A 17073-nucleotide genomic window follows, 5' to 3' on the forward strand; every position below is an offset into this window, starting at 1 on the left:
AGTCCAACACTCTGTGTCACACAGTGGCCAAATACCCAGGTGTCCTCAGGAGGTCTGCCAGTGGGGAAGGGACACTAGAAGCCCTCCCACTGATTGCCCCCCCCCAAACACCAAGCATACAGAGCATCACTGCCCTAGACAGAGAGTTCCAGCTATACCAGCTTGTGGCTAATAGCCACTGATGGGCCTCTGCTCCATATGTTTATCCAATCCCCTCTTGTAATTCCTGCAGATCTCCAGCCTTCACCTGGAGGTTGCCAACCTTAATTTATCGTTGTGTTTCTTTGTAAAGAAGCTTTGAAAGGGTTTTACATGCTTTAAAACATATAGGTACTGGAAAAGAAATCCTGAACCCCCATGAAGTTCCCATCCTCAAGCCTGGGAGGGGGGACGGGGGATATGGAATGGGAGCCGCTGGAACTCCTCGTCACTATCTTCCTGCAGCCATTTTATGCGGGGCATAGAGATTGGGAAAGGCTACAGTCACCCACAGCGGCATTTCCGGTGCCAAGCGGCTTCCCTTTCGAGAAGTCTACAGAGTTTCCCCTCCTCTTGGTACAGAGCGACGCCGCACTTCCGGCTGCCGCTCTAGCCGCTCGCATCTCTATGGTTCGGCGGTGCCCTCGGACCGCCTCACCCTCGCCTAAGATGGCGGGGAGGGGGAGGGGCCTGCGGAGGGGGCGGGGCGCTTCCCGGCGTGCTACGCGCGGCGGCCCCGGGCCAGTCTGAGGCGAGGATGCGGCGCATGAAGGTGGTTCTGGGGCACTTGCAGGGCGGGGGGCCGCCCCGGCTCCTGGCCGCCCCCTGCCTGGCCCTCTCCGGCCGGGCCCACCCGGAGGACGTGGTGGTGGTCCATGGGCGGAGGACCCCCATCGGGAAGAGCAAGCGGGGGGGCCTCAAGGTGAGGAGGCTGTGGTGGGGGAGAGGGGTGGTTGCCAGCTCCTGGCGGGGGGATTCCTGGAGGTTTGGGGGTGGGGGGTGGAGTGTGGAGAGGGGGCAGAACATCAATGGAGTATGTTCCCATAAAATCCTTGTGGACTTGATTGCGTTTATACTTTTTATTATTGTATTTTATTGCATTTTATTGTTTTTTATATAATATATATTGTTATATATGATCATATGACAGCCCTGAGCCTGCTTGCGTGGAGGGCGGGATAGAAATCTAATAAATAAGTAAAATCTACACTCCAGAGCTGCCATTTCCTTCGAGGGACCTGCTCACTGTAGACCAAAGATCAGTCACCATTCCAGATCGCCAGGCCTCGCCTGGAGATTGGTAACCATAAGAAGGGAAGAGACCACCTTCTCCCCCTCCCTCAAAATGGAACAGCACCTTGGTCTGGTGGGGTGAGATTGGGCTTCCCTTATTCACTCCCCTCACAAGAAAAAGAGGGGTCAAAACTTAGAAAATAATCGGAGGCAAAAAAAGTAGAATAGTGATTGGGGTTGGCTTATAGAGTTGCCAACCTCCTGGTAGTGGCTGGAGGTCCCCTGGAATTACAATTGATGTCTGAATTATTCAGGAGGGCTTTCTACCCAGATTACAGGGATGTGTCATAAGAAATAGCTCGGAGAAAAGCCTTGGTAGGAATAGGGACTGTACGCTAGTCAGTTGGGTACTGTTGATGTAGACATGCACCTACATTGCTAAACATGCTGTGCAAATTAGTTAGTTGTGCTTTGTTTCATCTCTGCTTGGCTTTATGCTCGTTTTTCACATTTCTTCTACCATACCTGATTGTGTCTTTTTTCACTGAACATCCTGACTGTGTTTATTGTTGTACTCACTTGATGAATGTCCTGTTGATGGTCTTGTATTTCGCTAGCCCTGTGTAATCCGCCTTCCCTCTCAGTGAGAAAAGTGGACCATAAAAATACATAACAATATCCAGGCTACAGAGCTCAGTTCCCCCGGAGAAAACAGCTGCTTTGGAGAGGGGACTCAATGACATCACACCCTACTGAGGTCCCTCCCCAAACTTCTCTATTCCTAGGATCCACCCCAAAAGCTCCAGGAACGTCCCACCCCAGAGCTGGCAACTCTGGTTGTGAGGAGGTGTCAAGAAAGGGGCTCATTCCCAGTGCATTTTAGACTTCACTTATTTTTGCCTGCTTCCCAAGAGGAATAAAGAACCAAGGGGCAATGGGGGAATGGGGATATGAATGATAGCAGTATGAGGGGTGGGGTCGGTTGTTACGAGGAGGAAAGGCACATTCACCACCATCCCCTCTATACTGGAAAGCTCCCTAATGTATTGTGGGGCTGAACCTGGACTTGTTTTACTCCCTCTCCTAAGAAAATGCTCTCAACAGGTTTCTTTTAGTGAAGATGGCCAGTAGCATTTTCCAGTCCGCCTTGCCTGGGAAAAAGACAGCGGGGCAAAGGGCTTCCTGGAGAGTTGCAGGTTGACAGAAGTGGAGGGGGAAGGGAGAGAGGAATAATGTGGGCCAAATGCTTCCCCCTTCTAGGATACTACACCTGATGAACTTCTGGCTACAGTCATGACAGCTGTCCTGAAAGATCTCCAACTGAAGCCTGAGGAGCTGGGGGATATCTGTGTAGGTGAGTAGCCCCCACCCTTGAAATGCCAGAATGAATTCATCTCTTCTTCTCCCATCCCCTTCACTCTAAATGTCGTTTTTGAGTTTGGCCTTTCTTGCAGGCAGGGGAACGGGCTGTGATCTGATTTCTCTTTTCTAAATGCCGTCTGCTACGAATGTTTTCCCCCTCTTAGAAGTATCTGGAGGTTCATCTTTAACCAAAGCGGATTAATCTCTTTGCACTTAGGAAATGTCCTTCAACCTGGTGCTGGCGCATTAACAGCAAGAATTGGACAGTTTCTAAGGTGAACTTTGCTCTTTGACATACTAGACTTGAGATACTTGGCACCACGTTCCCCGGTCCCGGGTTTGTGTTGCGCCAGGCGTTCAGTTTAAAAGTCGGAGCACTGTCTGTTGGCCCTGCTCCCTTTGAACGTTGTCACGAGTTTTCGGGGTCAAGGTTGAGAAGGTGGAGTGGTGGCGATTATAGATGGCAAGAGAATATGAAACAGGCGGAGGAGGAGATGGAGCTTGGGTCTTGCGCAAGGAACTTGTTAGGTAACTAATAATTGCAAGCTGGGGCGGTTGAAGATAAGGATGTGCCGTATATGTGATCATTTAGCGCTGCACTTGTATTTTCCCCACTTGAGAGGCTGGTGTAGGACAAATGCTTTGTGTAATGAAAGCTACTTCCAAATAATGAAAAATATCCTGAGCTGCTTCCCCTTCCCTCTATCAGGCACGGTACCAAGTTTTGTCTCAGAAACAGAATGCGGACTATGAACTTCAGTTGTAGCGCTCTTAGCAGCTAAACAGCACAATCCTTTGACATTTTAAAACAACAACATCGCAAAAGCACAACTTTTTTCCAGTCTTTTCCTGGTCTTGGAGACGTGCAAGCTACTCAGTAGCTTGCAAACTACTTCTCTGTGGTAGGGGCTGTTTGCATCCTTTCTAATGGTCTGCAGCAGTGAACTGGGACTGCACTTTGTGGAAAGGAAGAGGCAATAGGGCTTGACACACAAATGTTCGTCTGTAAGAGACGGGCTGTGTCCGCAAATTAAGTGGAATGATGCCTGCTGGGGATCTAAGAGATTGGTAATATGGCTGGTGAACTGCATGTTTGAAGAAAGCTCTTACATTTATTTTTATTTATTTATTTTTGATTTTTATTCCGCCCTCCCCACCTTTCCAGCAGGCTCAGAGTGGATTACAAAATACATAAAGGTTAAAATATATAAAACAGTTATTATAGTTACCAATTCTAAAAACATCCAGTTTACACAGTTAAAATACAATTATAAATATCAACATAGCGGCACAGAATTCCACTGATCAAATTTAAAACAACTTCAGAGCACCTCTGCATTAAAGTGTTTTTAAAAACGGGGGTATTGGTGGTGGGGTGGGCCCAATCCCTCATCAGCCGGCCAGCGGGGCTCCACCTAGCACCGCCCATATGCCTGATGGAACAGCTCCGTCTTGCAGGCCCGGTGAAAGGATAACAAATCTTGCCAGGCCTTAGTCTTGTCAGACAGAGCGTTCCACCAGGCTGGGGCCAGGACCAAAAAGGCCCTGGCTCTGGTCCCTGGCCTCCCTGGGGCCAGGGACCATTAACAGATGTTTAACTTGTTGTGAACTTGAAAAAGTTTCAAAAATGTATTGAGCCAGGATTTGACCAAAGAATCACAGTAGCATTCTGAAAGCCTAGTTCACTGTACTGAAATCAATCCCCTTTCCTAACAGTAAGTCAACACTGATGTGTGAAAAATAGATGGAAGGAGTGTCCTAAGTTTTAAACCCTCGGGTTGTAGCAATGGCTGCCTTAAAGAGTTATCTTTCTAGCTGTAGCAAGCAGTGTGCAGTCATATCGACTTTAGCATAACCAAGCTAACGTAAGTACGAACACATTTATCAAGTGGCCTTATCAGTAGACCCTCATCACAATAAATTCCTAAAACTTCCCAATTAGATCTTGAACAGGCAACTCTGAAGTAACTTTCCACCTCTATTTCCTTGCTAACGAGTCATCTGTTCCTTTTTTCAGTGGTATTCCAGAGACTGTTCCATTATCTTGTGTCAATAGGCAGTGTTCATCTGGATTGCAAGCTGTGATCAATATAGCTGGTAAGTACGAGACCAGTGTCTGTATCCAGTCCATTTCTGTGTCCAAAATGAATTAGTCGCTTGAATGTTAAAGTAGCAGGTTGGGTCCAACCAGCTTTTGGATCCAGGTACATAGAAGTTCCCTTTGGCCAACCAAAAGGCCATGCTGGGACTCCCAGCTGCGATTTTCAAGGCAGGGGAATAACAAGACGTGGTTGGCCATTGCCTGCCTCTGCGACCCTGGTCTTGGTTGGAGGTCTCCCATCCCATCACTAACCACGGCTGACCCTGCTTTCCTTCTGAGTTCTAACAAGATCAGGCTCACCTGGGCCGTCCAGATAATAATAAAATCCAGTGTTTGGGGGATACTGGTAGATAAAAGGTATTTTGAAAGTCGATGCAAACTGGTGATAATTTTACTTGTAGAACAGAGACAAGAATTTCTCTAGAAGTCCAGTTCTGGCCAATGATTTATTTATGTCCATTGAAGGATGGAGCTGGAAGGACTTAGACCAGTTGCCTTCCTGCCTGTGGTATACCTCCAGGAATACTTTTTTAAGAGAAGGAGCCAAAGGAGCTGAGATATAGTCATTCTTAGAAAAGTCTTAGAAAAGGAACAAGCGGCTTTACTTCCCATGAAACTGACTCCTCACAAATAAGTGGTGGTGGGGTGGGGGAATACACTGAAGTAGACTGAAAACACTCAGTTTGTTCTTTCCTTTGCAGGAGGCATCAGAAACGGGTCTTACGACATTGGCTTGGCTTGTGGGTGAGCTTTATTTATTTACTTATTTTGGTGTGCTCCCATTTTGTGCCATTTCTGGCAAACCTTTTGTCTTTCTGTCTCATTGATACTAGTATCTGCAGTTAGATCCAGCAACTAAATTCTGCAGGGGGCTTCGTTGCTGGCATTTTATAAACTGGTATAAAACGTACTAGTTTTTTAAGACTGCTGACAAGCTAGTGTTGCTGATGGTGTTTAAAAAGCCTTTTAGTTAAACAATGAAAAAAACGATATTGCTTGGAGGAGGGGAGAATGATGCAAGGCGGGATATAAGTGAAGCAAATAAAATAACTAAAATAAAATAAGCTAGCCTGGCTTTTGTACAATTATGCTTAGTTTGCTTTGGGACTGAACACGCAGCCTTATTTACTGTAACCACAGCCTTAATTGCTCATGCATACACATGCTGTCTGTAAAATGGGAGCAGAGACAGACGAGAGAGACGGGCTTAGCTGAGATTTGACAGCTGTTTTCGAACAGGCAAGTTTTGCACTCCGTGCCGAATGAAAATAAATACGAGAGTCAGCAATGCAAACATGTTTGCCAGTGTGGTGCAGTTGCTAGAGGGATGGAGTACGATCTGGGCAACTCAGGTTCAGTCCTCTAATCTGCCATGGAAACTGCTGAGTGACCCTGGGCCAGGCACAAACTCTCAGCCTAACCTACCTCGCAAGGTTGTTGTGAGGATAAGAGATTGATGTAAGCTGCTTTGTGTCCCCATTGGAGAAATCAGTGGGGTATAAATGAAGTAAAATAAACGTTTTAACTGCTAATGATGATTGTTCTTAGAATTAGTCTTTGGGACCCTTTAGCATGCAAAAGAGAAGAGATCACCCACTATAACATCTTGATTGTTCACAGGAGTCAATAGTATCTTGGACTGGTGTAACTTGCCAGAAATTAAGCAGCAGTAATCTGTGTGACTGTCAGCTCACAGTACTTCTTCCTCTGTAATTCGTATAGCCACGCTCTTTCAAAAAACATCCTGTTAGTAACCCTCGGAGAAAACTTTTCAAGCAGGCTAGAGACTATGCATTTGGGACATGGCCTGGGGGAACCAAGGAGATTGTCCAGCCCCCTTGGTTACCCTTGTTTTGCAGGGTTGATGTTTTTTCTCCCCTTGTTGTCTATACCAGGTATTTTTGGGGACATGGCTTTGTGACTACCAGCAGTTGTATCTGTCTTTGCTTTTCAGAGAGCCAGTTTGGTGTAGTGGTTAAGAGTGCGGGACTCTAAATCTGGAGAGCCGGGTTTGATTCCCCACTTGAAGCCAGCTCGGTTACCTTGGATCAGTCACAGCTCTCTCAGAGCTCTCTCAGTCCCACCCACCTCACAGGGTGATTGTTGTTGTGAGGATAATAATGACATACTTTGTAAACCGCTCTGAGTGGGCGTTAAGTTGTCCTGAAGGGCAGTATATAAATCAAATGTTGTTGTTGTTATAATTGTGTAACATTTTGCTGCCAAAGCAATGCTGTGACTACGAAACAGCCAGGTTACTCTAAACGTGTGCTTTTCTACCCAGCTCCTCCGATCTGACCTCTGTGGCACACAGACATTTAATGACTTGGTTTAATTTAGAGGAATCTGCACTTGCTATGAAACACAGCTTGCAAGTCTCCCACGCAAATACGTGGGGCGACGGTTGAAAGCGGCAGGCCTGAACTGTGTGCTCCGAGTTTCTGTTTTGTAACAAAAGGAAAGTGTTGCCAAAATCACATGAGGCAACTTGTGTAGCTCTTGCCCTAGGAAAGACTTGAGTTCGTTTTTTACAGATATGTGGCATTATTAACCTTCCAAGCCACCTGCCTGAAAACTATGGTCTGTGCTTTAAGCGTACTGCTGGCAGGGGTTTCCTGTACAGGCAGTAACGGCTCCCTTTCTGCGCAGATTTGCAGAATTCAGAACTGCTGATTTTGCAGCAGCGCCGCTCTTGGCAGTATCAGAAGGCTGATTGCTGAACGCCACAAGCCTTTTGATCAGGTCTGGGACGGGCTTTCTCTGCAGTTGTCAGAATCTGCTCTTCCTAACTAGGGTTTTTGAAAACCATGGCCATTTTCACGCTGCTTACCGGCCACGGAACATCGCGCCAAGCTCCCGGAATGACAGCGTCTTCCTGGTGCGATTTCGCACGAGAACTGTTCTCACGCGAAATCGCGCCAGGAAGACACTGTCATTCCGGGAGCTTGGTGCGATGTTTCGTGGCTGGTAAGCAGTGTGAAAATGGCCCGTGGCTTATTGCATCCATGACTTTGGCAAGCAGCCATGAGCCTTCTGGATTTCTGTCCCATTATGTGAATGCTAGGAATCTTGAAGGCGGTGTACTGAGCCGTGCACTCAAGATGGAATCTCATAAACAGTAAAACAGCAAGATTTGAGTCCAGTGGCTCCTTAAGAGACCAACAAGATTTTCAGAGTGTACACTTTTGAGAGTCAGAACTTCCTTTATCAGACACAAGACTCTGGAGCTTATTGGTATATGAGACTAGCTTGATACCCATGCTTCGCTACAGTATTTAATTACTTTAAAACGAGTTATAATACTTATGCTTATGTAACTTTTTTTTTTTAGTTGGCCACCCTAGTGAACTTTCAGGGGAAGACTGGGGGGTGCATTTTACCTCAGGACACATTCAATGACTCCCAACAGCAACTGCATACTGTTGAGAATGTGGGGGGTGAGGACCAATCAGGTCACATATGCGAGTGACCTTGTGTTCCAGCTGTCTTGGGGTGGGGAGAATGAGGTGTGGAATGTTGTGAGTCCCAATCAGTTCGCATATGCAAATGACCTTGAAAGGCTGGCCCAATCAGGGAAGAGTGGCTGAGCTGGCAGTGGGCGAGGGCGCAAGCAGGCAGCAGCCTGCCAGCCACACATGGAAGCTGTATCCCTTTGGGAAACGCATTTGACCTCTTTTTATCCCATTAGGGGGGGAATTTCTTAAAATCCCTTCTTAGTGGATGTTTACATCATAAAAGCAATGTTCTCCCCAAATTTCATATTTCTAGGTCCAGGGGTTTGGATTAGGCATTGATGAGTCAATCAGGACACTTGTCTTTATATATCTATATTAGATAGATAAAAGAGTATGAATTGGAACTGAACTCAAAAGAGCTACATCTGTGTCTGAAGAAGGGAACTCTGACTCTCAAAAGCTTACACTCTGAAAATCTTGTCTCTAATGTGCCACTGGACTTGAATCCTGCTGTTCTACTCCAAACCAACACGGCTGCTCACCTAAAACTATTTATTTTAGCGGTTGTAGAGGATTGGCTGAAGGTTTTGGCAGGGGAGAAGAAAACTTCCGTTTCCTTTGCACACTTGCTTTCAAACAGTGTGATGCTACACAGCATTGATTCCAGGTGAACGCGGGGAGGACTGAGTTGTAAGTCTCATGATCACTTTCATTAGTTCCAGCTAGAAAGTTAACTAGATCTGAGAAGGTGGCGGAATCCATTTGAGAACTTCAGATAAGGTTTGGCTGAGAAAAACAGCTTTGATTTTGCTTCATGACCCATTGGGCATAGTAGTGAGCATTCAGGCAGCATATTCCTATTTCTGTCATACGAGGTCTTGATTTCTTATAGCTGTATTAAAAATGATCATCATTGATGCGTTTCATTGCGAGCTGCTGTTTGAAACTTTCAACAATGCAAATGTAGGCTCCTCCATGAAGAGCCAGTTTGGTGCAGTGGTTAAGAGCAGCAGGACTCTAATCTGGAGAGCCAGGTTTGATTCCTCACTCCTTCGCTTGCAGCCAGCTGGGTGACCTTGGGTCAGTCACAGCTCTCTCAGGGCTCCCTCAGCCCCACCCACCTCACAGGGGGATTGTTGTGAGGACAATAATGACATACTTTGTAAACTGCTCTGAGTGGGCATTAAGTTGTCGTGAAGGGCGGTATAGAAATCGAACGTTGAAGCTCTTAAACGTGTCTGCTTTCTTCTTCTTCTTCATCCAGAGTAGAAAGCATGTCTCTGCGCAGCGTCGGTAATCCCGGGGACGTCAGCTCCCGTATGATGGAGAACAGCAATGCCCGAGATTGCCTGATCCCAATGGGGTGAGTGTGCTTGACCGCGGGTTCTTACAGCATTTGACACAACTTCTCATCCAATTAAATGCCTGTGAGTAATTGCTCCCTGATAAGATCCTGGTAAAAATTAATGAGTGGAAGGGCGGAATAACGAAGCAGCTGCACTGGCTTTGTGCTTTGCAAGTAATGTCGATTTTTTTAGCTAAGTGAAAGAAAGTCAGCGAATTTGCATGAGATTGTTTGTTTCCTTTGAATAGATTAATTGGAGGAAGGAGTTATGCATAATTTCGAAGGTTAGAAACCATATTAAGTGTGCCAGACCTTTGGCTAGCAGGTTGCTTTTTTATTACACAACAATGAAAGTTGTGGGTCCCGGGATGGCCCATTCTGCTCTTGGGCAAATGTGGCTGGGGGATGCGCTTGGCTCCCACTCTTTTAGTCCTTTTGGAGGGTGGTGAAGAGCTGCTGCTGTTCCATTGGATAATCTCTGTGGTGGGGGTCTTATTTTTCAGAATAACTTCAGAGAACGTGGCAGAAAGATTTGGGGTCTCCAGGGAAAAGCAAGACGCTTTTGCTTTGGCTTCCCAGCAAAAGTAAGTGATCGGTATTTTACTCCTTTCCCCCACCCCCCCTGTCCAAAAAAGTAAAGCATTAGTGCTCTACCAGTTGAGCTTGCCGTTTTCCTGCTTTTCCTGTTGTGTTCTCACACTGGTTGTGGTACTCAGGTTTCTGTGTATATCCCAAAGGCCAGACGGCTCAGTTTGAATGCCAGGATTTCTTAGTAGTATTTTGCCGTGGTGTGGTTCAGCTGACTGGGGTAGATCACCATGAGATGCTCCCATGACATTACCTCTTTAGGTTTAGGTGGCTGGCCGTTGCCTTCCTCTGCAACCCTGGTCTTTGTTGGAGGTCTCCCATCCAATTACTAACCAGGGCCGACCTTGCTAGCTTCTAAGACCTGACAAGATTGGGCTTGCCTGGGCTATCCAGCTGAGGGCACCTGTTTAGGTTTGGGTGTGTGTGTGTATTTGTCCAAGTGGTTGTTCCAGCCTAGCGGCTTACGGCCAGGACTCTTCCACTTCTTGAGAATATGCCTATTATGCCACTGGAGAAACTGCTGACCGACTAGTTAGCCATAAAAACTTGGCCACCTTCCCAGGGAATGCAGAATTATTCAAGAGGGCTTCTTACTCAGATAGGAGGGCTGTACTGTAAAGTAGTGATCTAGAAGGAGATGCATCAGTAAAGAGATAAGACTTTTCAATTATGTACTCCTCCCAGACGAGGAGTACAGCTGGTGGGCTGGCTCTTCAGAAGCGTCAGAGCTCTTGTCCACTGCTGCTCAGATCGCGCAGGAGAGAAGCAGACCCATTTCTTTAAATCTGGATATAAAGCGGGTGAGATGTTGGGTCCAATATTAGATGTGTGCACAAAGGGAGGAAAACTAGCACCCATTTGGAGCCGAGGCGCGCCCCCCCCCCCCCGGTTTACTCATGTTTCACTTTTGCTCTTAAAACAACCTACCCCTAAGCCCGTGGTTTCAATTAATGAATCTGCCGCCGTCGCATGTTTGGGCCCAAGGGCCAGGTTGTTCCTGTAATCTGTCTGCTCCAGTGCAGGGATGTCGGTGTGACTGAGAGCTTGTTTTACGTCTGACTGGGAACCTGCTGGGTTATCTCTTTTTATTTAAATGTGTACGGATGTGTTGTGTTTTACTTCATAAGCTGCTTTGAGTCCCTTCTGTGTGAGAGTAGAATGACACTTTTGGGAATATGGAGGCAAAAGTTAGCATTCATTTCAGGACATGATTTCACCAGTCTTGCAGCCACAGTACTGTCACGGGAGATTCTACATTCCTTTTAAAGGGGGGGGGTGGCAGCAGCAGAGGTTTCTTGGGAGTTTTTTTCCAAAGTAAAGAGTATGTACATCTGCACACGGTTTTTTCCTGCCATATTTCGGTGCAAGGTCAAGGATATCCCTGAAGATCTTTTTCCTAGATGATGCAACATACATGGCAGGAGGGGTGGGAGCTTCTGCCAAGTCTGCCATTTTAGTGGCTTCACCTTATGCTTAGTAGAGGCACACTCAGAGGATTTTTAAAAAATGTTGTGCTTCCAAATGTTGAGAGCCAGTTTGGTGTAGTGGTTAAGAGCGGCAGGACTCTAATCTGGAGAGCCGGGTTTGATTCCCCACTCCTCCACTTGAAGCCAGCTGGGTGATCTTGGGTCAGTCATGGCTCTTCCAGAGCTCTCTCAGCCTCACCCACCTCACAGGGTGATTGTTGTAGGGATAGTAATAACATACTCAGAGTAATGCTCTGAGTGGGCATTAAGTTGTCCTGAACAGCGGTGTATAAATTGAATGTTATCGTTATTATTATTCCAGGGCAGCCCGAGCCCAGCACATGGGGTGGTTTAAAAACGAGATTGTTCCCGTAACGACGACCATCACTAACGACCAGGGCAAGGAGGAAACGATCTCTGTGCTTCAGGACGAAGGGATCCGACCAGGCACCACGCTGGAAGGGCTGGCCAAGCTGAAGCCCGCCTTCAAGGAGAACGGAACCACCACAGCTGGTAAGCCCTGTGAGATCCCGTAGGGCAGGAGGTGAAACCGTGAGAGCGTTTGGCTAAATAAGGGGCTGTTTGAGCTCTCTGTCACTGTTTTGTTTCTCAAGTTCTGCAAGCCAGTGAAACGGATGCCAGTTTGGGGTGGGGGGGCGCAGTATGTTCTCAGGGAACTTGACTGAAGTGGTTGCCAGGCAACTCCTGGAGACCTTTGCGGCTGTTGTCATGCTCAGTTACCTGTAAGTACTGATTGGATGCAAGTGGTATCATCATGGCTGCAGGCAACCCCGCTCTTGCCGGCTGCGAGTGGTTCCTGATTCTGGAGGCATCTTAAGCCAAAGATAACTGAATGCGCAACCAGCCATGTTGATCTTGCCCGCGGTGCCTTCTAAGGGCTGTGAATGGATTCCACCCTTAGCGCGTCTCTGTTCTGCTGGGCCAGGGCATGACTAAGCCATTTTCTCTGTGCTGCCAGCTTACCTTTGTCCTTCGGTTGACAAACCCAGTTAGACTTGTTGTGCGAAACCTTTTCCTACAGGTAATTCCAGCCAGGTGAGTGACGGCGCTGCCGCTGTTCTCCTGGCCAGACGCTCCAGAGCCTCCCAGCTGGGCCTCCCTGTCCTGGGGGTGTTGCGGTCCTATGCCGTGGTTGGAGTCCCACCGGATGTCATGGGCATAGGGCCAGCCTATGCCATTCCAGCAGCACTGGAAAAGGCTGGTAAGTGCCGGCTTGCTTAAGGCATGGGAATACCTGTCTTCGGTACAAGGGTGAGCATTGTGCCTTTGAGTTCTTCCTGGCTCACATCTGGAAGCTCTACCGCTCTGCTTTTCTTCCATATGTTTATTTGGCTTCTGTGATGGCATCCTCTCCCTTGCAGCTGGTCTGACAGCAGGGAAGGAATGGCTCTCTCCTTGTCCAGGGCCGGATCGAGGGGGGGCAGGGGGGGTAGCCTGCCCCCAGCACCGCCAGGCGCGACTGCCAGCCGCCCAGGAGGCTGAGCGCAGGGTTGGGAGACCCTCGCCAGCCCCGCCGATGGGGCGGCCGGCTGGCTTGCCGCGCGTGCAGGACCTCCCAGCCCTGCACTCAGCCACCAGCGTGGCAAACCAGCTGCCCCAGCGCACGCCTTCGCCGCTGCCAGCTCCACGGCTCACCATGCGCTGGGGCGGCCGGCTTGCTGCGCGGGCGGGCATGGCTCCCGCCCTGCGTGATGTCACAAAAGTGACATCATCGTGCAGCACTGGGAGCGCTCTGCGCGCGCGGGGAGCACCCAGGCAAGGTTTGCCCCGGGCACCCAGGCGCCTAGATCCGGCGCTGTCCTTGTCTCCTCACTTTCTCCGTGGTACCTGTATTTGTGTCACTAGGACATGTGTCACTTTCCTGGGCACTTGCTGTACGTCCTAGCAATCCTACCACTTTGACCTAAAGTATTACAGCTTTCCAGGAAGGAGAAGGGACAAAAAAAATGATCCCCCCCCAACCATTGCATTGCAATAGCCCCGGCTATGGTATGGGGGGCGGGAGGAGATGCCAAAGTCAGCCTCCAGAGCAGCCACTGCCACAGTAAAGGGGGAAAGGAGAGCTACAGGAGGAACTGCTAGGTAAGGGGGCTGAATGGCTGGGATGGGGCTAGCGATTGGGAAGCAGACTGAGCTGTCAGAAAGGAACACACACGCCTGAATTTTCTCTTTTACTTACAGCTGCAGGCTCTAGTCAGAATTAAGCTTGGGGAAGTTTGACTGTCAAGTAGTTCTCATGGCACTTCCGAAGGTGCACAGCTTTTCATCTGGGAAATCACTAGGCTGTTCTGTCATGGAGCCGCTATTGCTCTCATCTAGAGTCATTCCTGCCGCTTAAACGGGTGCCACGTCTTCCACTAGACGGAACTCAGACCTCCTCCAAGTTTCTCCCTCTCCCCGCTGCCCCTTCGTAAGCACCTACGCTAACAGCACGGTCTTGGAGCTGCGTTGATTCACCCGAGGGCAGATTAACACAAGCAATAATTGGGTCTCGTTTCTCAGCCCGTGCAAGCTTTGTTGTATTCCTCGGTCGTATAGACGTGTGTGCGTTGATTAGCTGTGAGCAGTTTGGCACGAGCCCACATGCCACAGCTGGCACTCTGTCAATTAAAAGGTGTGTTGCGTGAATGGATTTGTTAGTTGGTTCGCTGCAGGCTTGTTCAGCCATGGGCAAATGATTTACAGTTCCTGCAACTAGTTGTGTGACAGAAGGAGCCTGGCGCTCAAGCTGGAAAAGGTCTTCTGCTTACAGATGGGCTTTAGCAGTTTCTGCTCTGCTAATGATTTATGTCAGCAGTTAGCTGTCTATCCAGTTCAGGTTGATGAACTGCAATTTATGAGCTTGATGACTTTTGTATTTTAGAGAGAGAGACTGTGTGAGAGATTTGTATGCATCAGTAACAGGAAAATTATAATCAAGATTTACTGTAAACTGTAGCACGAAATGAATGTCCAGATGTTGAATATATTCAGGATTTATATTGTATGCTACTGGAAGAGCTCATTTTAGCATCTCCCCCTCATGCGCAGGTTTGACTGTGAAGGATATTGATATCTTTGAAATCAATGAAGCCTTTGCTAGTCAGGTAAGAGGTGCCTCTCTTGGCAGTTGTTCCCTGCAAAGGGTGTGCGGTTTTCCCTTCTGAATTGTGCCGAATTGGGAATTGGGTTGAGACAGGCATGTTAAAAGCCAAGGATCTGTCGCCCATCACTTCCTTTTGAAGTGTTGCCAGCGGAGGGATTAAAACACAAAACCATTCTAATTGCAATAATAAAGCAGAAGGGCTAGTCCAGATCTCAAGTTTGGTGGCCGCTGGAGAACAAGCTTCTGGTCCCTTATTTTTTTCCCGTTGTGCAGGCTAATAATAATAATAACTGCACTTATATACCACTCTTCTAGACAGATTAGTGCCCCACTGAGCAGTGACCAAGGTCAGTGTTATTCCCACAATACAGCTGGGGAGCTGGGGCTGAGAGGAGCGGCTTGCCCAAGGCCACCTGCTGACCTGGCAGAGATGGGATTCAAGCCAGCAGAGTGCAGATTTGCAGCCCAGTCACTTGACCACTATGCCTGATAGTGCTTGCTTGTGCATATATAAACGCGTCTAAGTGCGCGCACTCTCTTGTGGCCTAGTTTATCACAGCCTGCCCCATTTTCCCTCCCGAATCCTCCTTGCTCCATCCCATTTCTTCCTGCAGTCTCCATTGTTCACCTTGTAACTGGATAGGCCTGGTTTGCGTAAGGCGTAAGAATGCTTCCTTGCTAGGAGTGAGGCCCATGTATGATCCAGAGGCCCGGGCCCCGCTTTTGGCGCTGGCCAAGGAAGGTTCCTGATGATGCTCTCGGTTGTGCTGTCTTTGCAGGCCTTGTATTGCGTGGAGAAGCTGGGCATCCCCCTGGAGAAGGTCAATCCCCTAGGTGGCGCCATTGCCCTGGGGCACCCTCTGGGTTGCACGGGAGCTCGGCAGGTGGTCACTCTCCTCAACGAGCTGAAGCGGAGAGGGAAGAGGTGAGTGTTGGGAGGTCTGTGGTTGGTGCACACCACTAAGCAGGGCTTTTTTTCAGGGGGAACGCAGGGGAACGGAGTTCCGGAACCTCTTGAAAATGGTGACATGGCTGCTGGCCCCGCCCCCTGATCTCCAGACAGAGGGGAGTTTAGATTGCCCTAAGGGGAGCATTGCCAGCAGCCATGTCACCATTTTCTCTGAGGGCAACCCACTGAGTTCCACCACCTCTTTTCCCAGAAAAGAAGCCCTGATTAAGAGAGAGTGCATGAGTATGTGAGAGGCTAGCAAAATCTTGATCCTTTGCACTTTTGTAGAGAGCTCTAGAGGTTAAGAAGTCACCTTGTGGCTTCTCTGCTGCAGAAACTTGTTCTGGATGGTTGAGTTCTGCAAAACTTGATTTTCTACAGGTTCTGAACGGCAGACGGGAGCTGTGGAGATGGCAAAGAATCATCTTTGGTAGTTTCTCTGCAGTGCCTTTAAGGGAGAACATGATCTGTATCTTAGAGCTCGCTCTCGGTTTCTCGTTCTTCTGGTTTGAGTGAACGTGAAATCTAAGCGTTAGTTTAAAGGAAGCAGTTCAAGAATGGAATTTTATGTAATCTCTCTCTCTTTTTGCAGAGGGTATGGTGTGGTCTCCATGTGTATTGGGACAGGCATGGGAGCAGCAGCGGTGTTTGAGTACCCAGGCAACTGACCTCCCGGGGTCCTAACTCCTGGAATCGTCCAGCAGCTATGAATGGTCTCAGCACACTGGCTTCATGAATCCGTCCAATGAAAAGATGCTCCAAGTTACAGCCTGCAGGTGGAGCGTATCCCACAGCACCCTTCTTTCGCTCACTATTGGTGATTCACAGCCCTGCCTATCAGGGTCCCTGCCTCCGCCCAAGGTGGTGATATCCCAGTTTCTACTTTGTTTCCTTGAAGAATCTTACCCTGTGGTCCATAATCTCTTGGGCCTCCCTTATCTTAAGAGGAACTGATCTTTGGCACCAGTGCCTGATTTCTGAATAAGGAATGTAGTGGTCCGGAGGGCTGTTCCGGTTTGCACAGGTAGATCCGTGCAGGAAGCTAATAATAGTAATAACAATAAGATACATTAACTCGTAGGGAAATCCCTCTCCGAGCAGCTTGTTGAATAACAGGTACAGATAGCTGCAGAACTACCGAGGAGGCGGGTGGAGGGTTTGCTTTGCTTAGGGAAGCACCATCCAATGTGGGGAGCAGGTCAACAAATCAGAGTTGGAAAGGAGATCCTATTGTAGATTAAGTCAGAGTTTGCTACATTTAAAGCGTCCCGGACAAGATGAGGGTCCAAACGCAGCTCCCGCTAGCTCTGAACTGATTTGAAGACTTGTCAGCTAACTTTGTATCGTTGGACTAATTGATTAAATTTAAATTAGTGCAACTTCAGTCTGTTTGCCTTTTTTCTTGCTGAGATTTACAGAACTGGACATTTATAAGGAAAAATTATCACTCTGTGTTATACCATTTTTAGAAACTTTTTATTTCCTCTTA

The 17073-nt window shown here is 48.2% G+C and overlaps 1 protein-coding gene across 1 annotated transcript; it reads left to right on the forward strand.

Moving 5' to 3' along the window:
- Positions 1-699: 699 nt before the first annotated feature.
- Positions 700-16963, forward strand: ACAA1 (acetyl-CoA acyltransferase 1). The gene is made up of 12 exons (XM_054991417.1): positions 700-901; positions 2473-2566; positions 2792-2849; positions 4592-4671; positions 5377-5419; positions 9395-9493; positions 9979-10059; positions 11852-12042; positions 12572-12751; positions 14581-14636; positions 15415-15560; positions 16177-16963. The coding sequence occupies exons 1-12, from the start codon at positions 737-739 to the stop codon at positions 16250-16252; spliced, it is 1269 nt and encodes a 422-aa protein (XP_054847392.1). The 5' UTR covers positions 700-736; the 3' UTR covers positions 16253-16963.
- The last annotated feature ends 110 nt before the right edge of the window (positions 16964-17073 follow it).

Source organism: Eublepharis macularius, chromosome 11, assembly GCF_028583425.1.
Source record: "Eublepharis macularius isolate TG4126 chromosome 11, MPM_Emac_v1.0, whole genome shotgun sequence".
In the NCBI taxonomy this organism is placed as follows: domain Eukaryota; kingdom Metazoa; phylum Chordata; class Lepidosauria; order Squamata; family Eublepharidae; genus Eublepharis; species Eublepharis macularius.